A 25,079-nucleotide genomic window follows, 5' to 3' on the forward strand; every position below is an offset into this window, starting at 1 on the left:
CACCTATTTTAGTAATCAATAAAAGAAAAAGAAAAAATACAACATTGTAGCGGGAAAGAATATTTCTTTATCTTTAGTTTCTTTCAATTTACCATTAATTGTAGCACAAATGAAGATATAGATATACTCTGCACAATCAGCTTTCAGTAGCAGCATATTATATTGTAGACCCAATGGGAATGTGTTAATTTCACAATGATAATCTGAAGTTCAGACATGCATGTCCCTCCTCTCCTCCTCTCCTCCTCCTCCTCCTCTCCTGTGTGGCACTGATCGCTCCTCATACCGAGGATGCCCGGTGCACGCCGCTACTGTCAGTGTAGAAGCAGGCGGATGTACTGATGGCTCGTATTTCTGCTGACTTTCACATTATGTTGTTGAGTGTCGCGGTTGGTCTCCCGCTACCTGGCCTCTCGCCCTGCTGGACGTCTGTAAGAGCGCACTGACTGAAGATAGATGTCCGGAGTGTGAGACCAGCTCGCCGGATTGCTGCTGTCTGTGAAGGCGCGTTAAGAACCTCCATCTCTGCCCGACTGAGAGTCGACTGGTAAGTTGACTTTTACATCTGATGGAGGCAGTTTATCGGCGGCTTTATGACCTAGAATAAGATGTTTGTTTGTTTTTTATTAAAATTCAAACAAAGCATTGACACAGTTTTAATATAACACAGTTTTAAGCATTTACCCTCAGGTTCAGTTTTCTGATGTAATATGGGTGAAATTGAAGAAACGAGTGGCACCTGCCACACTTCTGTGTGTCACATGTCTCTTAGTTTAGTCGTAACCAGGACCATAACGTTCCACACTTTTTATATTTTACACTTAAAATAATCTATTGTTAACGATAAGCACACGATGACGAGTCGCTCGTGCGCAGAGGAGCAGTCCTTTTCACATCTCCAATCGTAAATAATAAAACTCGTGGACAATCATTCACTTAAAGCTCCACATTTCCACACACGGAGGTGTCGCACTTCCTTTCATGAAAAGCCAGTGTGGATATTAAGTCTATGGGAACTCCTTCAAGACGCATTCCAGGTGACTCTGCATATAGCACGCTGGTTATAGATGATGCCAAGAGTGTGAAAGCTTTCATCAAGGCAAAAAAGGCTACTTTGAAGAATCTAAAATATAAAACATGTTTCATACTTTTTCAATCTACAATGTAGAAAATGATGATGATAATAACTTGATAAAAAGGTGTGTCTTAACTGGTACTGTATAAACATAATTAATTGTTAATTTGACTAAAGCAGCAAATTTCCCATTTAGGAAGCTAGAGTTTAGGACCCGGCCCAAATCTTCAATAACGATGTAGGTCATTTCATATAGCCTGTTTTCTGGTAGTTAAATATATAAATCGTCTATATGAAATATCCACATGGTTTTACTCTTGTGTGAATTAAATACTTGACAAATGAGAAGTACTGAGTCATTTCTCATTTAATTGAGAACTTTAGGGCAAAATAAATTAGATTTATGTGCTTGTTATCATCAATTTAGACAAGGTAATTGTGTATCATGATATATGATTTCATCAGGATGTGGCATTGAAAGATGATAAATCATCATATTGATTATTGCCCAGCACTACCAGCCTGTAGACAGTCTTTCGGTATGTTTGCTTAGAAATCGGTTTACAAAATGGTTGCAGATTAACTTCAAAATTGAACCTACTAATGGTTTCAGCTCTGTTTGATATTCATTGCTTGTAGCCCCAATCATAGGTAACAAGTCTGTCTCCTTAGATCTGAACAGCGTGTCATTGTTTAAAGGTAAAGTAGAGTCACTAGATTTATCTGTCTCATCCATCTGCTGCAGTGATGGATGCGATTGTTCCTACAAACGTGGCTTTTTAAGCCAAATGGATTTCTATGTTTACATACAAGAGGCTTCATTGTGTAATATATTTGAAAACAACGGCATTTCAGCCACCGCGTTTTATTTGGTTTGTAGAGCATTTGCACACTCACCATCTCTCACTAGACGACATGTGGCCCTGAGTCTCAGGCTGTTGTGTTCGTGTCTGAGGTGTAACATTGTGGTTGGAGTGAGCGGCACCCAGTCGCTGCAGTTTGCAGGAAGGTGCCAAAGCCGAACCCTGTCCTCAAGAGGAATTTGTCCCTAAACTCCTGTTGACCATGCTCTCGTTTGAACCCTTTGCAGTAAACCTTTTTACCCAGAAGCCTTGTTTGTGGGTTGTAAAGTTGCACCCAGTTGTGTTCAGATAAATGTGAGAAGCCGTGTCATTGCTGCCCATTTTCTCCTGATAATTATCCAGACTGTTGGCAGCAGAGTCACTTTCAGAGATCACCCAGACAGAAGAGATGGATTGCCTTTGATTGTACCGATGAGGGCTGCGTGTCTGCTTGTGCACCTTTTCCTGCCGTTTCACTGTTTTGATTCTGTGGTGTGAAGGAGCGTCAGTCAAGGATTTGATGTGAGGTTCAGCTCAGAATCCGGTTGTCGTCGAGGTTTTTACCGTAAAGAGTTGTGAGAGTGAGGTTGCCGTCAGGTTGTGCTGCTCTAGTTTTCCTGCAGGTGGGTCATGTTTCCATTTTGTGTTAGCGGGAGGTGGAACCGGACCCTCAAGGAATCCCCCCGCTCCCTACAGAGAGAGCGTGAGAGAGACGGAGATGTGGAACCACCTGTCGACAGATCCACCTTGAATGATTGATAGCCGGGTTGTTTTTGTAACATCAACAGAAGAAGAAGACACGAGGGGTTGATTTGTGAAACGATGCTCCTCTCTGTCCTTTGAATGCTCCTGACCTTCCTCAGTGTTTTTTGTCTTTTTTGGGGGAGACTCGGTCATCACGGTCAATTTGATTGACAGCGATCTGCAGAGTATTCCCACTATCTCCACCATTACATTAGATTGTTCTGTCTGCATACTTCTCCCTCCTCCGCTCTGTGCAGCTTCACTCATGCCCTGCTTGTCGTATAAATAACGACAAGCAGGGCATGCGGATGGAGCAAATCTCAGCAAAGACCGGCGCTGTGGTTCATCAGCACTTTGGGGGAGGTCCGGGGATTATTTCCTTCCCTCATCTCCTTCATTTCTCTGTCGACTGTCTTGTGCTGTGGTCAGTAGGTTGCCGTAGCAACAGAGTTTGTACCTATGTCAGCTGACGTACATCTTCTCTTATCTCCACAAATTACTGCATCGACTGTGCATCCCGCCGAAAACAAAGAATGCATGCAGGACATCATCGAAGTTCCCCTTTTCAGATCTAGCACTACTGATTGATTAGAGTAAGATAAACCCCGTTATCAAACGGACGTCTAATATCATACACACAATGCATTTCCTGTATCCTTTTAAAAATTGAATTTGTTTCTCAAAATATGTGCGCTGTTGGTGCTAAGTCTAGGCTGCAACTAACATAATCAATTAACCCGAAGATCATTTTCTAGATGAATCAATTTGTCATTTGGTTGGTCAATAAAATAAAATAGGGAAACATGTTGATGTCCTCAAACACTCTGACCAACAGTTTAAAAATATTTACTCAATTTCCTGTCACATGAGAGAGAAAAGAAGCAAATCCTCTCTGAATATAAGGAAATGTTCTCCATTAGAAAATGACTTGATTCATTATCAAAGTAGTTGCCGGTTACGTTTCTGTCAATCATCAATCAACCAATTGTTTGAGTTCAGTAAGACAAAAGGCTTACACACGTTTTACTCTGCTGCTCTAACAATGTGCAAGACTAACTACCATAGCACTGGTGTAGGACTTACTGCATGTAGGACTTGTTTCTTATTATCTGACCACCTCCTGATGTGGTTTTGATGGTCACACATTGTTTCCAGAGTCATCACCAGTGTTGACGGTGTGTTGGACAGTGGATCACGGCAACCATTTCAGAGGCAAAGTGCAGAGTAATTGGCAATAGGGAGAAACTGCCTGAACGAGTAGGGAGGAGGGTGTCGTTTTAGCTTGTGATCCTTTTTTCTCTAGTTGCTTTTTGGAAAGAGAAGCAGACCATGCTGAGGTGGCAAAGCTGTGATCGACAGGAGCAGAAGGTGTAGAGGACGGTGACGATGAAACACTGAAGCTCAAAACACTCAGGGAGACAAAATTATTCAGTAATAATTACATTTCTGCAAATTCTGGAAAAATCAAACATTTTGTGTAGAACAAATATTTCTAGTTTGGCTTCTATCTGGTTAAATAATCCACCATGACCCTGATGCTTCGGGACCAACTGATTTAAAGGATGAGGCAGCAGAAATCTGTCGTTGGATAACAAAGCTACCAGCACAATTTCATTGTATTGTCAGTTATGCAATGTCTTTAAATTCATGTCGTTCGTGTTTTTTTGTTTACAATTTATGAATGAGAAGAATCCCAATCCGTGTTGGCAGTCTCTAAGCAGATGATCAGGTGGTGGTTTTTTCCCCGCAGGTTGAGCTCCAGCTTAAAGCAGTTGACCCGTGTGTCTTGTTAACCAGATTGGAGCAGAAAATGAGAGAAAAAGACCTGCCAGATAGACTGGTGCACAAGGTGTGGATGACGCACGACAAGTGCAACAGTGTGTGAAGTAGCGCCCGGAGCTGTGAGCTCGCTGCTGATAACTGAAGTAGTCACACAGGAGGGTGTTTCCATCATATGCAGTGCAGACAGAAATGTCACGTTACGGTTCAGATAAGATCTTTTTCTTCATTTTTTTTTTGCAAAAAGGAAAAGCAGATAGATTAATAGAGTTTAGAAAATGTGGTGCTTAAATGATGCATGATCATATTTTATGTGATTACTTTCCACTTGGTGCTGAAATGACATCAACAGCACGATAGCCAAAGAGAGAGACGAGAGATGTAATCTGTATGTGAGGGCTGTGGATGGATGAACATGAGAGGAGGTGAATGAACGCCTCCAGGGGGTCTGCGCTCACATGGCAGAGGGCGGCCATTCAACCTGAATGTAGAGAATCATTCAGCAGAGACCTCTGGTTGAGATGGAAACATTTTTCATCTGTCCATCGATGTAATTGTAGAGTGAAGACTGTGGATCAGTCGGTCACAGCAGCATTTCGTTTGAATTAGTGAACTACTATGTCTAAACTCAAACAGTTTTATCTTTCCATTTTTTTTAAGTTTAAAGACTGCAGAATAACATTTACTGGAAACAACTGTGTCAGCAAAAAAGCAATTGAACACGTTGCAAACAGCAATGGCGTTACTCGTCCTTGTGAAGTGATTGTATGTTTGTGCTTGGCCAACAGTGAAGTAGAAAAATGTTGAATTTAGATTGAAAGGGAAATCTGTTTGTGTGTTACAGGAGCTGTTTGGCTGGCTGCACTACTATGACTCTGAGCTCCTGAAGATTTTGCTTTAAAAAGACAAAAATTGGCATCCTTCTTGAAGCCCACTTGATTCCTCGATGGGTTCCCGCAGCCAAGGCTTCTTCCACCACCACCACCATCGTAGCACCATGGTGCCCACTATGGTGCCGAGGCTGCTCCCCGAGAACAGCAGCCTGCTGGGGGGCATTGCCCAAATCACCCCCAACCTCTTCCTCAGCAGAGGCAACGTGGCATCCAACCGCAGCCTGCTGCTGTCTAAAGGCATCACCTGTGTGGTCAACGCCACCATCGAGCTCCCCAACTTCAACTGGCCTCACATGGAGTATGTAAAGGTCCCTCTGGCGGATATGCCCCACTCCCCCCTCTCCTTGTACTTCGACAGCGTGGCCGATAAGATCCACAGCGTGGGACGAAAGCGAGGTGCGGTGCTGGTGCACTGTGCGGCGGGGGTGAGCCGCTCGGCCTCTCTGTGTCTGGCGTACCTCATGAAGTATCACCGCGTGTCTCTGGCCGAGGCCCACGCCTGGGTCAAAGCCCGCCGCCCCATCATCAGGCCCAACGGTGGCTTCTGGCGCCAGCTCATCGACTACGAGAGGAAGCTGTTCGGTCGGAACTCTGTTAAGATGGTGCAGACGCCCTACGGGGTCATTCCTGATGTTTATGAGAGGGACCGCAGGAGCCTGGCTCCGTACTGGGGCCTTTAAGAACCACAGTGAAGAGATCAAGGAGGAAGTCAAGATGAGCACTTTTGCCCTCCTGGACTGTAGCTTCATGCATGTTCAGGACAGGCGAAGTGAGACGCATGTGAGTGTACGTCTGTGTAAGGCCTATGTAATGAATACTGGTGCGTTTGGACAGAGGGAGACCAAACACTGGTTGTTGATGCTGTTTGTCCAACCAGTTGGCTCTATGTAGTCTTTGTGCGGGAGCAAAGCGACTTCAACCCCAGAATCCTTCGGACCAAAGGATCAATCGGGACTACAATGATGTCAGCCCTGGAGATAAACGGCACCAACTTCCACTCTCTAATCTTGTTTCGGTGTCTATATTCTAGTTCCATTGGAGGATGAGCGTTCGGTGAAGGTTGTGGCCGTTCTCGAGACACTGCAGCTCTGACAGTGATGTGACTGAAGTCCTTTTCCTGACGTGATGATGTCATGTGGTGGTATTGTGCCAGTTGTGCAGTAATCGTTAGTGTGAAGGGCAGCAGCAAGCTCTCAATTTATGGTAGCATATAAGATAAGTGTACAGAAAAAAAATAGATGCAGACACATTATTTGATTGAAATGTACTGATAGTGAGGAACAAATGGCACACTTTAACTCAACATTTAAAGATGTTGTTACATCTACCTTCTTACAGTTGAACATCTAGAGGAAGTAAGCGAAAAGTCAAGATTTAGGGAAAGCTCCTGTGTACCACAGGGTTGACTGTTTCATCCTGTGACCACACTATGTTATTGTAGTGCTGTTTGATGCTGTATTAACACAAAAAGATCTGCCGCCTCAAGGGAATTGGTAGCTCTAGGATAGATGTTTGGAACAATATTTTCTATCCTACATTTTTTTTGCCTTTTGTCCATAGGTTGCAAAAAATCCTAGCAGTACAGAAAAGACATTTTATTTCTCTTTGTATATCTGCCTAAAAGAGCGTCGTCACACAGGCTGAAGATCCTACTTCAGCTATTGCTGCTGCTGGTTGAAAACGTTTACTTTGCTGCACGTCCTGTCCCCACGCTTATAAAGTTGTTGTCGAGGTGAGACCAAAAAAAGCAATCACAATGCACACCTAGACATTGCCACCAATATTATCACGTAAAAGTAAACAGTGCAGTGAATGTTTGGCCTGTTGAAACATTTTCTTCCTATTTTAGTGGTATATTTTCATCCTAAAGGTACTCCGTTGAGTTTTCTTGTAAACAAACAAAATGTTTACGCACCAAAACACATTCTGTGTATCCTTAGGGTTTAACAAATACAAATGTTAAATGCATTTCCTCCCTCCCTTTCACATTGACAAAGCCGAGTTTTTACATATTTATATCGAGCAGTGTAGCTGGAGCTGCGATGTTAGCGGGATACAGCAGACGGCGCTAGAAATAAAGAGATGATGTCAGCTCAGGCGCTCTCCGACTCAAGGCCGCCCGTGAAATAAAGCACTACGACTGATCAATCTTCACAGGTTACCTTTTGTTGATTCATTAATACATTAGGAAATGGGGAAAATGGCAATCAAACCCAAACCAGCAGCATATGACATGCATCAAAACACCTGCACCTCTTGTTTTTGATGTAAACCTGCACACCAGTAGCACATCAATTCTCGCCACCACCGTCTTATTTCCCAGCACCGACTCACATTAACATTAATCAGAGAAGCTTAAATTTGATCTCAATCTGGCACTTCAAAGCTACCATAAAATGACTGCTTCTTCTGCATAGCGTGCCCCCCTGTGTGGTCCAGAGCCAATTTACACGCGTCTGATGATGCAACGCTACGTGAAGTGGCCGGTGTGTGACTTATTTAAACTGACGTTTTCAAATTGCTTTATTAGTCCGACAAACGGTCCAAAAGATATAAATAGAAAAAGCAGCATATTCTCACATGTATCTTCCTTCTATCGACCAATCTCAACTCATTGCTTCAGCACTAGATGTATCGGATGACTCTGTCGCTTTGTATTGTGATTTACCTTCTGGACTCTCACCCCTACACTGCTGCAGTATAACATCGCTGTTCTGTGCGGTCGTCTATAACAGACCGCACGCTCAGTGATGTTGGATGTGACAGTTGACATTTTCATCCCACGGGGATCAGTGCAACAATGTTTTTTTCAACAATGCCATAATAGATTAAATGTGACATTACAATAACAATTAAAAAAAAAAAGAATGAAAGGTCAGGGGTCAATAATTGTTAGCAGGAGGAAGATGCTCTGTAATCTGACTTCTAATCATTTCATTCCCCAAGACAGTCATATTAAAATGATAATAAGAAAAAAGATCTCATGTCACTGTTTTTGTTCAAATGTGATTCAGAAGAAACACACCTCTAACACACAATATTTCTATTTTTTTTGTAATTACATTTCTGAGGAACAGATTGCAGCGTTTCCTCTCCAAACGCCTCTTGATCTTAGTTATGCATGGCCGTTTTTTCCCCAAGAGACATCTTCAGACGTCAAAGAAACGTCCTATCATTCATTTCATTTTGCTGTGGCTACAGAGCAGCAGGCAGATTATTGATGAGCGCCATTTGTCTTGTGCCCACACTTTCTGAGGGACCTCCGGAGTGGTCTCCACAATAAATGCCATTACCCAGAGAGACAGCTGATGACAGGCCAACCACAATGGAGATGCACAAGTGATGTGCCCAAATTACACTGCACACTATCTTCTCACGGCAAAACATGAATCATCTTCTCCTGCCCCCCCCCATAACTACCCACATGACGTTTCCAGGGCATAATCAAGCACTAAAAGTAAACATCCTTCACCAGCAGAGCCATCTGCATCACCCTGAGCATCAGAGGCAGGCCAGGCTCCAGTGGCGCAGAATGAACAACGATGATTAAGTTTTTGGAGATGACATTTAAGAGGGCAGCAACTCAACAAGATGCATCAGACACGGGTAAGCTGCAACAAACTGCTGTGTGTTGCTGTTAATTACAACATGCATTCATTTGTTGTCAATTAATGTTTAGTTTATACAAATTCAGAAATGAGTGGCGGGGCCAATGTTCAAATCCCTGGTTTGGTCTAACCAACAGTTCAAACCTATACCGGGTATTCAGACTATAATGATATAAAGACGGAAATTCATTCATTTGAATCCACACGTTTGAGAGACTGGAACCGACCAATATTTGGCAGAATGTGTGTAAATTATCTAAAATATGATGAAGGGACGTTGTATTTCTCCCTCCTGTGATAGCATTCTGAAGCGTGGAGAGGGCTGTGAAACAGCATTAAAAGAGACAAAATGTACAAGAAATGCAGCTCAACAATTAGAGCAATAAATTATATGTGGTAAAGTAATTATTTCAGCACTACTACAGTTTTGCATATCTGACTGCAGGTTTTATTTCAACCACTCAAAGCAAATATGAACATCTGCTGTATAGCTGCAATGAATTACAGAATCACGGCTTCTCTGGGCTTCACATTATACAGCCTTTAATGATTCACTATAATCACCATGAGCTACAGCACCACTCCCATATCAATAGGTGTAAACCCTGCATTTTCATTTTAACAAGACCATATGCACAAGGCCAGTTATTAAACGCGCCGCTGCAATTTCAGGCTTGCCGCCCTCGTTTCAGTTATAATTTGACAACCTGGTTTGGCCACACAGCAGCATATGCTGCTGGATGTAATTCAAAGTATGTGTTTCTTAGTTGCAATGAATAGCCATGTACAGAATGCTGATTATTTGGCTGCCGGCAGTACTTTTAAACCTCAATAAATGTCGGAGAGTACAGGTTTTAAATGATGCTAGTTCTTCATGTCTCGATCATAAAAATACAGAAGTGAAGCAGTGATATAAAGAATCCATAACTGAAATGAGCATAGAGAGAATAAAAAAGCCTCTCAGTTGGAATGAGGAACATCTAAAACGCAGGGGGAGACGTTGCCTGATACAGTTTTGTCTGTAGTGAAACAAGTCATTCTTCCTCAGTCAGCAGCTGAATGAGTGTGCCGTCTCTGTGGTGTAACAAGGACTCATCTGTCCATCGCCTTTAACGCCTCAACTGGAGGAACTGATTGATAGAGTGGGCACTGAGGAGGACGACTGTGAGCCACGGATAGTGAAGATGACTAGAATGTGTGCTTAGGTCCATTAATGGTGAAATTCAGCCTTTTGGTGCTTTCTTTTAACTGCTGGTGGGCCAGCTAACTATGAAAGACAGAACTAGTGTTAAAGTGGAACGTTCTTATTATCAGCAAATCCCATGAAAAGATCAAGTGCAGTGTCCAGCTGTTTTATACTGTAAACTGTATGTGTGACCTGTTCTTAAAGATTTATGTCACAAGTGGGAACACATGGGTTTGGATGAGTGCCACAGACAAGGTAGGGAAATCACAAAGCATTTAGAGAAATACTTACACGTGGTTGGTTTTGATTGTGTTGTATTTGTAATAATAAGAAATAATATAATAAAAAATATAGAATACACAATCTGCAGCCCCCCCAAATTACCATAGATTTTAACTGTAAGGCGGTTTTAGCTAGGTGGGCCTGAACAATTAAGTGCTCAGCTGGTGTCGGTGTAAATGTTGGCTGATGAATAACAAAGAAATGTCGGTGTTTGATGCTATGAGAAACCGGAACAACATTACATCGTTTGTCCACTAGAGAGCACTGACTTGTTTATTTCTCAACTGTAAAATGTCCTGTTCAATGTATAGCTCATTTACAATTATTTTGCAACTAATGATTATTTTGTATTAGTCTTACCAATTCATATGGCAATTTAAATAATCGTTTAGTTTGTAAAATATATGAAATGTAAAACAGTGATAATCCCACTATGGCCAAGGTGAAATCTGTGTCTTGTTTTGTCCAACCAACAGTCTGAAATCCAAATATTATTGTAAGTATATCATTTACAACTCTATCAAGCAGGGAAGATACATATGTGAGGCTGGAACAAGTGAATGTTTGACATTCGATAACTGGTTTTGTTTGTAAAGAATCGATGCTGGGTCATTTTCTGTTGATTGACAAGTCGATTTTGTTTTTATTAATTATTTGTTATGTGTACGTTGGGGGGAGCAAATAGATCGATCCGATTTTTCAAACTCTCAAATATCACATTTGGCCTCTAAAATCTAGGAGTAGTTATTGATCATGAACAGAAGACAACATTAAAATCTTCCTAACACAGTAACAAAATTGGAACCTAAAAAATGAAAATGTAATCGGAAGAAAGTAAAGCAGGAAGCAACTCTATTCACAAGAGTTACAGCAATCATGTGCAGAAGCAGCTGTTTTTAAACTGTAATGTGATTGCCCACGGTCATGAAATACCAAAGAGCAGCAGTCAATACAACACAGCATCACTTCAATCTCGCTTCTCTCCCGCAGTGATGATTTCAGCATTGCAGACAATAGGCGTGAAGATGACAGGCACAGGCGGTCTGCATTTCAAATTACAAGCTTTATTCAGTAATTGATTTCAGCATTTGTGATTTTCTGTAGAGAGGAAATCATTTTCTGCAGGAAATGAATTAGGTCATAGCGACAGATAAAATGGATGTTGGAGAGCACACCTGAACACAAGTGTGAGAACGATAAGACTGGTTTCACACAGCCTCAAGACATCTCATTTGATTGGTTGAGCTGAACCGCCAGCAATGGCCGGCAGGCTTGTCGAAGTAGAATTTATTCCATTTTGTCATGAATTGATGGAGATGAGGCCTCTCCGGCCGGAGAGACAGTCAATTAAAAATGATGATGATGGGGGGGGGGGGTAGTAATGTGAAGCAACATTCATGCATTTGGCAGAGAAGGCTCATCGGGAATGCATGCGAAATAAGATGAAAAACCATGCGAGTTAAATGACTTATTTCAATGCTGTAATGTCATAAAAAGGTCATAGATGTCATAAAACGTCCCATTATCAAACTATACAGTATGCCATAGAAAATCATAAACAAGTCACAGTATAGTAACACATGTATTAATGTCTTATCATAGTATAGCATAAAAAAAAACTTCATAAATGATATCGTAGTATAGTAGGTCAGAAAACAGTCATAGTATAGAATGTCATTAAAAGGCATTTGTGACATTTGTCATAAAAATGTCATCGTAAAGTATGTCACAAAAATACCAGTAAAATTCCATAGTATTGTTTTTAATAAAAATGTTATATGCTATGAAAATGTCACAGTAGAGTATGTCACGATAAATATTAAGTCATAAAGTCATACAACTATACAAAGTAGTGTCACAAAATATATAACTAATTCCTCGAAATATGGTTCTTCAAGACTTTTTTAAAGGGTCTTAGTTGTTCCCGAATTAAATAATCAACTTTTATTTTATTTATTATTTTTATATATTTTTGAATACCACTGGATTTGAGGAAGAGTAATAACCAATGAACACCAGAAAGTCATTCAGCCGTGCATGCTAACGTCACAGCAGTTTAATCCATTCCTTACACTTTTGCTGTCGTTTTTAATTTTTAGACATATTATTATACACATAAAGACAAACAGCTTCCCCCTCCTCTTAATATTCAGAGTATCGCTCTTATTACAGCCTGTTAAAGCGTTTCTGAGCTGATTGAATCACCACTGTTAAAGTGATTAAAAACTAACTTAATGTACATACGTGAGCGCTGTTTAAAGACAGCCTTTAAAAAAATCTGACAAATACAATAATCTGACACTTTAAATAAACTGTATGCATATTTATTTACATCACATTCACATTAGTTAGTCATAGTTACAATGCTACAGCATGACACTGCAATATACAAAAAGTGCCGCTGCAATTCCAGTTCAGAATCAGTCAACTTTTTCCAGACGTTCAGTTCTAGTTGCACGCAACAAAAAGACACAAACAACTATTTCCTCCTATAAAATATACATCTTAGATTCCCCCGGAGGTGCTGAAATCTCCTCAACCGTGCAAAAAACATTCAAAGCTGTCAATTCAACAGGCAGTCAGGAAAACGTATACCACCAGCCTCGGTTCAAATGTTAAAGACTTCCTAATAAAACCAGAGCAGCCGCAGAGTTTCATCAATCACACCTGACCCACAAATGTAATTCAAGTACGATAGTAGGGTCATGATTCAACAGCTCCGGCTCAGTGGGAAGAAAGGAAGTCATGAATAAAAACCCTCTCAAACAGAAGCAACATTCAAAACTCCAGATTATTTATTGCACACCTAATAATTTAAATATGAGTCACTGACAAGTGATTAATTAATTAATTATTAATTAAGTGTAAGTAATTCATTGACTTTGTTCAGCAGTGGAAACCATACGACACATTGCTCACAACTGATTTAAATATGACCTGTACAGCTGACCTGTGTTTAGGTCATTTATGTGGGAGAATAAAAAGGTAGCAATAACAACGTAGATGGTAAATATTTATACAAAATCTTTTAACGAACCACCAGATCTGAGTGACAGCCGAGTTGTGACAGAAGAGATAAGATACATAAATACAGAGGAATGCAGTGACTTTAAACGTCGTCCTCTCAGTCTGTGCAGTGTCTTTGCTCTCCCTATCTGACGTTGACCAGCTTGTGCCCCCGTAGAGCTCAGAGCAGGTCGGGCAGGATGAGGCCGGGGGGTTTGGGCTCCACACAGTTAATCCAGAAATTGGCACAGCTGGCGTGGTACTGGTGGCCCCCGTACAGCAGTTTGAAGTTGTCCGTCTCCGAGTTGAACGCCTGTCGGAGTGAAAGGGTAGATATTACACTCCTGAATCACAGAGGCAATAAACCCATCTGCGCACATGGGAGGAGGAGGGGTAGATGTGGAAGATATAGACAAGGAGTGAGACAATTTATTATGCCTTTACGCTGCGGATCCAAGTTATCGCTACTTGTTGTGCCGACTACTGCACTGAGAGAACCTTCTAGAGTTTTAAGTTTGAAACCTGTTGCTTCATAATACGATTTGCTTTTGTGACTGAAAGCTGAAATGTTTTTGAAGGCATTATTTAAACTGATTTAAATACATAATGTATCTGGTGGTCTGATCCCCAATTGAGTGCCGTGTGTGTGTGTGTGTGCGCGCGCGCACACACAATCGGGAGAAGCTAATGTGTGTGTGATGTGCGGTTTAACAGTTTGCATCCGTGGTGAAATACTGGGAGCTGAAGTCGGGAGAGAGGAATGAGTCATGTGCAGTGAATCACAGCCTCCCACACAGAAGCAGAGGGGAGACGCATGCAGAAAGCAACAACTGCATACAAACACACCGATCCAGTCAAACACATCCCCACCTGCCTGAACGCCGTCTGCAGCGCATACGCCCGGCCAGATGAAGGGCTTCCTCAAGCAAACTGAATGACACATTTACACTCTCTGTTGTTTTTTTTCTTTCTTACGCTCACATTTCACAAGCAGTGCGATTTCCTTCCTGAGCTCTTTCGTGCCCTGGCCTACTTGTTTCCACAACGTTAGAGGAGGAGGATACTAAATGAAAGGGTGGTCACACAAAGACACACCTTTCACTGCAGAGCCTTTCCCTCTCAAAGCTGCATCTTTACACACGCCGACTCCTTCTTAGACTTCACCTGTATGGTAGTGAGTGTGGGCCGATTTAGTCGTTTTGTAACTAGACAGATGTGTATTGTTAAGCCTTTAGACAGGCAGCCACTTGTAACTCTACTCTGAACATAAATGAGAGTATTCATGCTTTAAAGCTGGAGCTGCTCAGATAAAACTACAACTCTTGTAGTTCAACTGACCTTTGTAGGTGCAAATAAAGGTTAAGGATTCAGACTGAGCAGGTTAGATAATATTAAAAACTACCCTCAGTCTACAATCTAGCTTTCTATACTTCTGCTCTACAATAGTGAAAAAATAAATGAGGCATATTTACCCTTAACCTCCAGTCAGTGTCTTTAATCAATGCCTGTAAGCACAAGAGCAGTCAGCATGTTCATGCAAAGCCCAGAGCAAAGTGTGCACAGAGAGCGCAGCAAGCAAACACTCACATCAGCTGCATCACCACAAAAGAGCTCCCTTCTCCCAGACATGAAAGGATCCCAGTTCTTATCCCTCAGGGCTCCTACACATGTGCAATCTCAAAATTCAAGAGATTTGGCCTTGATTGATCTGTAATATTGATGTATTACTGTGTGTTGAGCATGCTCACAGTAGCAGATCAGTGCAGTGCATCTCAGACGTACACCATTACTGCGATGGCACTTCACTTGTAAAGCCGCGTACGACACAGACGTATGTGCCAGATTTCAGTTTGGTTTTATGTTGAAAATATGGTCATCAAATGCCATTGTTCTGCTTCTGAGCTTCTTCACTATAAACCAAGTTTACTTTGATACACTTCCCATTAAATCCTTTTGTTTCGGAACCGCTGCATATATATTACTTGCTTGGTTGCTGTTTCTATATTTCCTGACAAATTCCACTTTTACAGTATCTTGTTTACGTAAGAAATTGTGCATTTCTTCAGATTACAACAGAAGAAATCCTGTTTGTTGGTGGTTCAAATCATAAACTAGCAAGTCATTCCAGCTGGGTTTAAATAGCTGATGTTACCGTCACATCCAGACTGTGGAGGTCAGACAGAAGCGGTTTGTTAATACTATTTGCGTCATAACCTATTTCTGACTGAATAACTTCCACATTCACGCAGCTCTTTTCAGGCTCGGTATTACCTAAGGAATTTATTTTGCTGTGTAGGAACCTTGCTAACCCGAGGCACAATACAGCAAGCTGTGACAGAGATGGGCCACCAACAAAAAAAAAACTGATTTACGAATTCAAATTTTTGCGCATGGGAACATTTGCAGAAAAAGCTGACGAAGCTTGGATCCAAACTTCTGTTAGTACTGCTGTCATACCTCCTTGAGTAAAAGCGACACAGAACAATCAACCCAAATCCTCTGGGCATTCATATAAATAGCCAGATATGCTAAATTATTCAACTTAAAATCCTTTCCAGTGCTGCTCCCTGTAATTGCTCAAATTAACATTTATCATTTGGGAGATGCGCTGGAGCATCATTAGCTGAAAAGATTCACTTATGATAAACCATAACTGCTGCTGCCTTTGAGTGACAAACTGAGCTGAGCTGAAGCTGCTGCCAGTTGCCCATCCCTGACTCCCGCAAAATGATCACTCCAACAGCGACAAGGTGAGACTGAAACCCTTACTAGATTTTTGGGTCAATTTGTATCAACAAATGGGATACAGATTTTCCAGAAGCTTTTGAAAAATTAAAATTCACAGCCAGAAGTAAGCAGGAGCAATCAAGCTCTTCAGCCGTCAGATTTCTTTGACGCAACATCAACATCTCCTCCCTTTCAGCACCTTGGTTGAAAAACAAATCAGCACCTCTTGACTGAAGGACAATGCAACAATCAGTGGCGTCTGCTGTAGCCGGAGCTGTGCTTTCACTTCATTATACTCTGAGGGGATGCTATTCTTCACTTGGCTTTTATTCGTACTTACCCGCGTGGCTCTGCCAAAAAAAACAAAAATGCAATTAAAAGATGGGTTATTAATCTCATGCTAGTGGCACAGAGACAAAATAAAACCGCATCAATTCTCAGCCTGCTGATATGCACATAAGAGTGGGAGGTGTGTGTGAGAGAGAGTGTGTGTTTGTGTGTGCCGGGCTAATTGTCAGTTGTACTCCCCACTTTTGACTAATGTGTAAGCCACATCTGCTTGCATCCTAGATGCCTCTCCGTCAGCCACATCTTGCCTGGGCCATCCATCTGGTTTCTGGCTGAGCAGCAGAGGGACCGCAAGAAACAGCCTGCGCCGCCATCCTGCCCTCTAAACCGCAGGGTCCAAGAACACCATTAACGGCCCACGTCGAAGGAAAGCAAAGCCACCGTAGGCCGGGAGGTAGACACACACACACAGACACAGACGTTTTGCACACAGCGCCCCCCCCGTTCAGAGTTCAACACTTATCAGAAACACCGATGGTTGTTAGCTGCAGGCGGCGAGATGAGCGCTCGCCTCGCGTTGGAGGCGACAGAGTAGAAAATGAAACCCGTCCAAGACAAAGTGACGAGATCTGTGACCTCGAAGAAACCAATCCCAGAGTGCGAGGACCCCACCCTGAGGTGTCAAAGTGACGACTCCTCTCTCACTTATTTGAAGAGTGTACATTGTTATCACATTACATTATTATTATTTTTAGTCAGCCTTCAGTACAAAAGCTGGGACCGCCCTTCTCCGAACGGTGATCGTCCAATCATAGCTTAGCAACTGTAAGGAGACACGTCAGGCCTGTCAAGCATTGGATTTCTTCACATGTTGAAACGGTGCACATGGGTCTCTAGTAAGAGAGACACCCAGCAGTAAAATAACTTGAAGGGTGGTGTCTTATTCTTAAAAACACAAGAGCAAACGTGTAGTTAAAAGTGTGTTATTCTCCCTGCCTACAGTCAAGTTAGTAACCGAGAGTTAATTCAGTAGTCAAGGATCTTATAAATAACTTATGTTGTGGAATTACAGGCTACATTAACTAGCATACCCTCGCTATTAGTGATGAGGCTAATGTTAGCTCTTTGCTGCTATTTATTACACTCAAGCAACTCCAGTTACTCATCCTAAAAGTCTTTTCTCTTTTGTATCGTTAAAAGTACCAATAAGCTAAGCTAATAGTCCCAAGAACTAAATCTCAGCACTGACATATAGAAAAAGATCAGCTGGTGAGAACAGTGAGTCTTTGCCTGGGTTTAGTTTCAGCGAGTTGGAGAAAACACACAACATAGCTATCTATCTACAGCTGATCTCATCATCGGCCATTGGTTTGAAGTGAGGAGCTGCTTGTGTCTACACTTAACACTCTGAAATGAAAGCGTCATCACAAACTGCACTATGTGCCGTGTGAGAAACAGAAAGCTTGACAAACTAAACTGATTCCGTTACAGTGTGCGTCTATGAAGACAACTGTTTGCTTGTAGAGGAGCAATGGAGAGAAGTGAATCCCGTCACTCTGGCCCCCCGTCGGGCTTGTGGATAACAGGATAATAGGCCCCGCCCCCAAAGGCCCCCAGTGGGAAAGAGTGGAATGAGATTTATTTGGCAGTTGAATGTCTCATACTCGTTTAAACAGACGTCCAATAGTGCTTTCTTCTTTGTTCTGCAAAACGTTTCAAAGTCACACAAATGTCAGTTGTTATCCGGTGTGGATGAGCACAACAATATTTTTGTCAAAAAGTATCCACTAACGGTTATATTGTGTGTGTGTGTGTGTGTGTGTGTGTGTGTACAAACCTTGCTGCGTGAGTCAACGTTGAGTAGACACACCCCACAAGCCAGCTCCTTGGCATTCTTAATGCCGTGCCTCAGAATACAGGAGGAGAAATCGAGGGAGCTTTCATCAGGCTACGCACACACACAAAAAAAAACACGCACACACAAATTTCACTTCGTGCCGCTGGGCAAAATGTAGTAATTTCTATTCTTATAATAACAGCAGTCATTTACTGCTCACAGTAAACATCTCCGAGCATCATCAGCTTTCTCTAAAGACTCAGCTATGTGGAGGAACAACTAACAAAACCAGCATGAACCTGAAATAAAAGCTCCCCCCATGGTTCAATTAATCATCAGTTCCATTTTAGTTTTCTCTCCCCCTCCTCGAGATACTATGTTTTATCTTCTGCAGTGTGAAAAACAATATTGCAACTCTGCTGGCTCGGTGATTGAGGACAGTCTCTATGTTTCTGCTTTACAGACGGCAGCAGACAGCCGTCTAAATAAATACATCTATACCGTCCTCGTCTTCTCTGGAATATTTCTAATGTTTTGCGCATCTTACAGTGAGCTTGGCCAGCGACATGAAGCCCATGAGGTTGTTCCACACGCGGCTGATGTCCTTCAGCAGCTGCTGCAGCTTCTCGGAGCACACGGCTGTCGCCTTGATGCCCAGCTCCACGCGCCTGGTGACACGATACACTTCCACCACGCCTGTCAAGAGAAAATACACAAGCGCACATATCACAAAAACCTGTTTTGTTGTTCTTTTTTTGTTCCGTTTTCGGGGAGAAACACTGTGTTCAGTCCGTCGCAGCTCATTAAAAAGCAGAGGAGCACAATGAGGGAACAGGACGTCGTCAGAGCGGGCAGAGATAAGCCATCGCACCAGAGCTCCTTTTAATCTCGTCCTCTCTTGTCCTTCAGAGGGTGCAAGGCCACACACGAGGTTCTCCAACAGCCTCTTGTTCACACTATATGGTGTGTGTGTGTGTGTGTGTGTGTGAGAGAGAGAGAGAGAGACTTGTGATTCCTCACCCAGCAGGTACTCCATGCCCTGAGCAGACTGGATGACCTCGGTGCAGACAGAGGAGCTGCTGATGCCGTTCAGGATGTTGTTGGCTTTGGTGATGACCTTAATGTGGGAAGACAGAAGCCAGCATTATGATGTAGTTAGTTGTTACAGATGGTAGAGCCCACTGAGGCAAATGTTTGATAAATAAAATCGAATTGAATCATTTGATTAACATTCTGAATTAATAAATATTCCAGCGTGCGGTAGATTATTTTCAAGTTGTGTTTCCCTCTGACACACATATTCAGGTGTGCAGAAACATTTTATGTATATTTTTAACAGACTCATTAAAATTAGTTTGAATCCAAATCATAAAAAGTGTGTTTGCAGGGGGAGAGGAAATGATTTGTCCCAAAACTTACATGATAAGAAAAATACAAACCTCCAAAGCACTCTCCAGACACCTTTGCCACTCGTATGCGTAGCGCTCGCTCTCCTGCAGCAACAGAGCACAACGTTATCTCAAATGAACACAAAGGCAAAAGAGAGGAACATGTCTGTATTCTGCAGCCTTTCACAGTCCCCGAGTATTGTGCTGAAATCTGTTGGTTGATAACAGTTAATGCCGGGCCCTCCTCACCTCCACCTCCCCAGTCAGGTCTTTGTACTTGTCCCTGATAACGGGCAGGGCGGGCTTCTCGCTCAGGGTGTTGGATCGGTCCCTGAAGGGCTGCTCTGGAGCCGGAGACGGGGGAGAACGCCCAATCTCCCTGTCGCCCAAACTGTGACTGCGTTTGTGGGAGCCTGAGACAAAGCGAGAACCACAAACTTTGTTTTGTTGTTCTTTATCAGCACAGCAACCTATGGCGATGACTCATTTTGAGGTACGTTTTGTTTGCAATCATTATGCTTCCATTCTGTTGCAGCTAGTTCCTCCTGGACAAGGACAGCATGAGTAAATACTTAATTTACGACAAACAATAATTACGTACAAAACAGAGGCACAAATATGCAGCTATGAATTATTCATAGGGACTCGCAGGCAAATCCTGGCAGCACACCACAACACACATGGGCTATTCCAGTGGGGCTGGCGTGTGTGTGTGTGTCCAGACACAGGTAATCTATCCCCCCCCCCCCCCAACTTCTCCACCACCCACAGAGACATGCGTCATCCTCCCCACAACCCAGAAGCTCCCCCAGGATCAGATTCCGGTTCCACTGGGCGCAGAGAAAGGGTCTCTTTCTCACACAAATTAAATCCAGCACCGGGGAGATAAATCTATCGGGCAAATGGGCTTTTATCACGCTGCAGGAGAAGCTGATGAATTATTCCTGGAACATGACACCCGCAAACAGCGGTTTAAAAAAAAAAACCGATCAGCCTGTCTGTGGATACGGTTAATTTGTGCTCATGGATTTGTTGGCCTCTGCTAATCCATCTCACCAGTCACTGCCACTAGAGCAGAGCCGTCATCTCAACACTGCCATCTAATGTCTGACAGCCTTACTGCAGATGTGAGGGGCTGAACATGTGGCGGTGGGGTGGGAGACGAGGCTTGAGAAGAGTGTTTCTGCGCCATTTTAGGGCTTAAGGTTTTGGAGTTGGCCAACAGAGTCAACAGAGTGTTAATCAAAAACATGTAGTGTTTGGTCAGAATGTTGGTATTAACATCACTGTATAGAGCTAAAACTAATGAGTTAACTATAACAGAACCACGTAAAAAAAAAGAAAAAAAAAAAAAGAGGCATTTCCACCATCTTTCATCCATATTTTAAATATGTGCCTTTCTGATTTAAGGCTAATTTATGACTGTTTTCGTTATCAATGTGCATGAATGATGAAGGTGCTTCTATTCCTATCACACACAGCAGGTTCAACACGATGATCGTGACTCACCTTGAACAGACAAGTCAAATGTCGCCAGTTCGTTCTTGATCATCTCCTCGCTGGACTTGACGTTGGTCTGAGCGCTGGCTTTGAGGAAGTCAGACTTGCCAAACTTAGGCTTGTCCCCCTGGAAGGCTCCAAACTCATCAGAGGCCTCGCTTTGGTTGCCCTCGGAGCCGCCCTCCGCAGTGGCGGCTGGCGAGTCGGACTTTTCAGAAACTGTGCTCGCGAAGTCCCCGAAGTCGTCCTCGTCATCCACACCGCCCTGGTCGCCGGGGCCAAAATCAGCGAAGGCTTCGAACTTGTCATCTGTGGACGAGCTGTCCTCGGTGGGAAAGGAGGCCGGGACCTTTGCCGCGGAGCCGCTCGTGATGTTTTCTGTGCTGCCAAAGGTCAGCTCCTTTTTCTGTGCTGGCACTAAAGACGGGCGGGAAGCTCCCTCAAAGCCCTGCGGCTTTCTGACCTCCCCGGGCAGACATTCCTCGCGGTCTGACCAGTCGTAGCTGGACAGGGTGCTGAGGGCAGACGTCCCGAAGGGGTCAAATTTCATGTCGTCTCCTTCTGCAATGACAACACAGACATGTTCCTAGGTATAGCATAGATGCTGTCATGATAGGAGGTAGATTAACGAGCCTGGATGAGGGACTGAGATTTCTGTTGGATTATCGCCGTCTCTTATGGATGGTTCAAGTGTTGTATGTCCTCACTTACCTCTAGTGGTGGCAAGTTTTTGTTTTATTTAGCCAGCTTGTGATATATCAGTCTGACATTTCTGCCTTCACCCCAATGAAATAGATGTTGTGGTGCTCACGAGATTGAGAATTACACTAAAAACAGAAGCATCTCTTTCTAAAACCAAGAACGCGGGTTACCCTGGATAATCCACACTATTTGAGCAACTTTCAACCAAAGAAATAATCCCTATGAAAACAGTCCTCTGTGGATTATCCATAACATGTTGTACCTCTGTTGAATCTTTGAAATGTCATTTTTCAATCCTGTACCACTAATTCATGTCCATTCACCTCCATTGTTCTGGGACGGAGGTGAAAATCTCAAAGATATCTCAAAAATGTGCAGATAAAACCTAAACGGCTACGTCATCACCACCACTGGAGGTTGTTTTGTTATTTGGGAGGACTGACCCTCTGACTCTACTGGCATGTTGTGCAGCATCACCTATGCTGCATCTGAGATGTCTTGTAAAAGGAAACATTCCCCATATTTTGTCCTTTAAAAGATGCGAAAACAAATTCTGCAATACACAGACAATCACGTACACCGTAAATCTGCATATTTACGATGCCGAGTTTTTCATTATAATACTTGTGCCTGACTCGTTCTTGTTGTTGGAACGGTAACACATCGTCTCGTCCATATTTTTTTTAAAGTTCTGTTTCATAAATTACCTCGTGAAGAACGATGAACAAAATGTTTTGATGTCTGAGCTGAATTATGTTCATAAGAATAAAGTTACTGCTGTCAACACAATGAATACTAACACTGCCTTTTTCTAAATAGTGGACAGTTCTCCTTACACTGGCAACCACTTGCTGTTCTCATCCTCAAACAGCTCTGCTAACATTAATCCAGCGGTGGGCCGTCAGGGCCAGCTAAGCCTTCTCTGCTGGGCTAAACAGAATCACAAAGTTATAGCTATTTTACAATTTAATATTTTTTCACAAATACACTACATGCATCATAATTTTTTTTTCCCATTAGCTTATTTTCTCATTGCACAGCTCCTGTCTTCCTCTGTTGCTCTGCTTCCAGCCTGCAGCGCTGCTTCCAGCACAGCTTGTTTTAAGGAGAGCTTTTATCCAATCAGATGTCACCTCTATGCTGTCTCTATAGGAGAGAGGCCCGAGGTCCTCTAGGTAGACTTTGCAGATTAAAGTGAATGGGGACGATATTGTTGATTGTCATAGTCTTCAACCAATCAGATCTTTAGTTTGACATGTTGGGCGTATTCTTTGACGTGCCACTGCTACCCAGGTAGCCTGCTAAGTACGTCTGCATTAACGTGCGCCGTGATTGGTCAGTAGGCCAGAGTGACTTTTGTGACTTTTCTCTGCTTGAATCAGTAGGGAACAGCTAACTGCCGTTGTTCCCCCGCTAAACTAGTTTAGCTTAGCCTCCCTCACACGCGGGGCCTCAGCTGTTTTTTGTTATTGTTACGGGTTCAAAAGGTCACACATCCCGTTGTCTCCTACGTCAGCGCAGTCCACTGAAAACATTATATTTCCCACAATTCAAGCTTCTGCATTTTCCAAATGCACTAGTATTATTCAAACGTATTGTTCGGTGCGTAAGCCTCGTACCGAACGGTTTAATACAAATACGTGTATTATTACACCAATAGAAGCAGATAAGATAACCGTAGCTCAATAGGACAGCACAGAAGGCCCAGGTATAAAATGCACGGCCCACCACTGCATTCATCAGAGTTGATCTCTTTATAATGTACTAAATGAAACCTGAAGGATTTTGCCTCAAGGCTCGAACAACATCAATAAAAGATCTTTCCTGTCATTACATCTGCTGTTTCTTACATTGTGTTGTTCTTCAACACAAATACTAACCGACACACCGTGCACACATTTGTCACAACACTTGAGGATTCACGTCTCTCTCTCTGTTTTTCTGACACACACACACGCGCACACACACACACACACACATATATTGACCTTGTTGAACGCTTCCTGTTTTGCATGACAGAACCCCTCAGATACAAAAAGCAATTTGTGAAATTGACAAGGACCTAGTGCTGTAAGCCTCGTGTCATTAGATCACTTTGCGGCTTCTCAAGAAGTGAAAGGAGAAAATAAGACGGTACGCATTTCAGCAATACCAACAGTAATATTTATTATGACAACATGAGTAAAGAGAGAGAGAGAGAGAGAGGTCACAAAGTACTGTGAAAGCGGTCTATTATTACAAGAGGTTTGTCAAACTAACACTTGTAAAATATTAGATTTCAGTCATTTAGAATACAAGGGCATGCAGAGTCAGGAGAAAAAGGTAGAAAACAAACAGAGAAGGTAAAAACAAAGAGAATCCGAGGATATAGAAGCAGGAACCAGAGTGAGAAGGCACATTCACAGACTCAAATCGGGAATTCTGGGGAGATGACAAACCGTGTTTTACTATTAGGATGTAAAGCAACAGGTGTTTCGGAAAAGATACGAGTACAGAACACTTGCAAAGCCAAGTTGAAGAGATAATTCAAAGAACAAGCTCGAGGCAGGAAGCATTAACCCTTTGAGGACCTGAGGGGGGAGATTGGTTCGTTTGGAAAGGCTGTGAACAAACTGCATTTTAAGGAGCAGTGAGGACTTAAAAGCCACAGTTTAAGAGGCTGCCATTTATACATTTACAATTATGAAATAAGATTTTAGTCCTGGTGTTTATTCTAATAATAACAACTGAAGAGGAGGTAATCACAATGTCTGCATTAACCTCCTTATCTGCATGTAAAGTGATCTTGTTCAAGCACTCAAAGGGTTACAGAAAACAAAGAGGGTCATCCTTACACCTGACATCCCAGAAAGGGTTTCCATTACATCCAATCACAGATGCAGAAACAGGTTTAAAGAGACAGTGTCCTTTTTCTCTTGCTACAGTGATTGTTTTTAAAGCAGGCTAATGTGCACAAACTCTTATGATCCCCTAAATAATAGCACGTCAGTACTTGAGATAACAATGTTTAGTTTGGAATGTTGACCTCAAATATTTGAATACTGTCGGCTACATTTAATTTACATAGTTTGCAAATCACACCAAGATTAAGGAGTCTGTCATAATAAGAGCTCATAGTCCTGTAGTAAAAATACACTATTAAATCTGTATGTATACATTTGTTTCCTTTGATAAAAACAACTTGCAATACTGTTACGCATAAAATGATATCTTGTGTTATGT

At 42.5% G+C, this 25,079-nt stretch overlaps 2 protein-coding genes across 8 annotated transcripts in view; one reads left to right on the forward strand and one right to left on the reverse strand.

Annotated features, from left to right (window-relative positions):
* Window positions 1–290: 290 nt before the first annotated feature.
* dusp14 (dual specificity phosphatase 14) lies at window positions 291–11,774 on the forward strand. Its single transcript, XM_031873470.1, has 2 exons — window positions 291–547; window positions 5,285–11,774. Exon 2 carries the CDS (start codon window positions 5,387–5,389, stop codon window positions 6,011–6,013), a length of 627 nt encoding a protein of 208 aa, XP_031729330.1. The 5' UTR covers window positions 291–547; window positions 5,285–5,386; the 3' UTR covers window positions 6,014–11,774.
* synrg (synergin, gamma) overlaps window positions 11,285–25,079 on the reverse strand; it is a 31,830-nt gene continuing 18,035 nt past the window's right edge. For 2 of the 7 annotated variants that reach the window (XM_031873461.1, XM_031873462.1), the window contains exons 16-23: window positions 21,165–21,716; window positions 19,905–20,068; window positions 19,707–19,760; window positions 19,288–19,384; window positions 18,815–18,963; window positions 18,268–18,378; window positions 18,095–18,133; window positions 11,285–13,728 (exon numbers count right to left, since the gene is read on the reverse strand). In XM_031873461.1, coding sequence (XP_031729321.1) covers window positions 13,597–13,728; window positions 18,095–18,133; window positions 18,268–18,378; window positions 18,815–18,963; window positions 19,288–19,384; window positions 19,707–19,760; window positions 19,905–20,068; window positions 21,165–21,716 — 1,298 coding nt within the window. In that variant the 3' untranslated portion in view covers window positions 11,285–13,596. The remainder of the gene's footprint in view (window positions 13,729–18,094; window positions 18,134–18,267; window positions 18,379–18,814; window positions 18,964–19,287; window positions 19,385–19,706; window positions 19,761–19,904; window positions 20,069–21,164; window positions 21,717–25,079) is intronic. The other 5 variants (XM_031873466.1, XM_031873467.1, XM_031873468.1 and 2 more) reach the window with 4 other exon arrangements.

The sequence above is a fragment of the Anarrhichthys ocellatus genome, unplaced genomic scaffold (genome assembly GCF_004355925.1).
Source record: "Anarrhichthys ocellatus isolate YVR2014 unplaced genomic scaffold, GSC_Weel_1.0 scaffold72, whole genome shotgun sequence".
Lineage (NCBI taxonomy): Eukaryota > Metazoa > Chordata > Actinopteri > Perciformes > Anarhichadidae > Anarrhichthys > Anarrhichthys ocellatus.

Coding starts and splice junctions, on each gene's coding strand:
- dusp14 (XM_031873470.1), top strand. CDS start 5,387: ATGGGTTCCCGCAGCCAAGGCTTCTTCCACCACCACCACCATCGTAGC.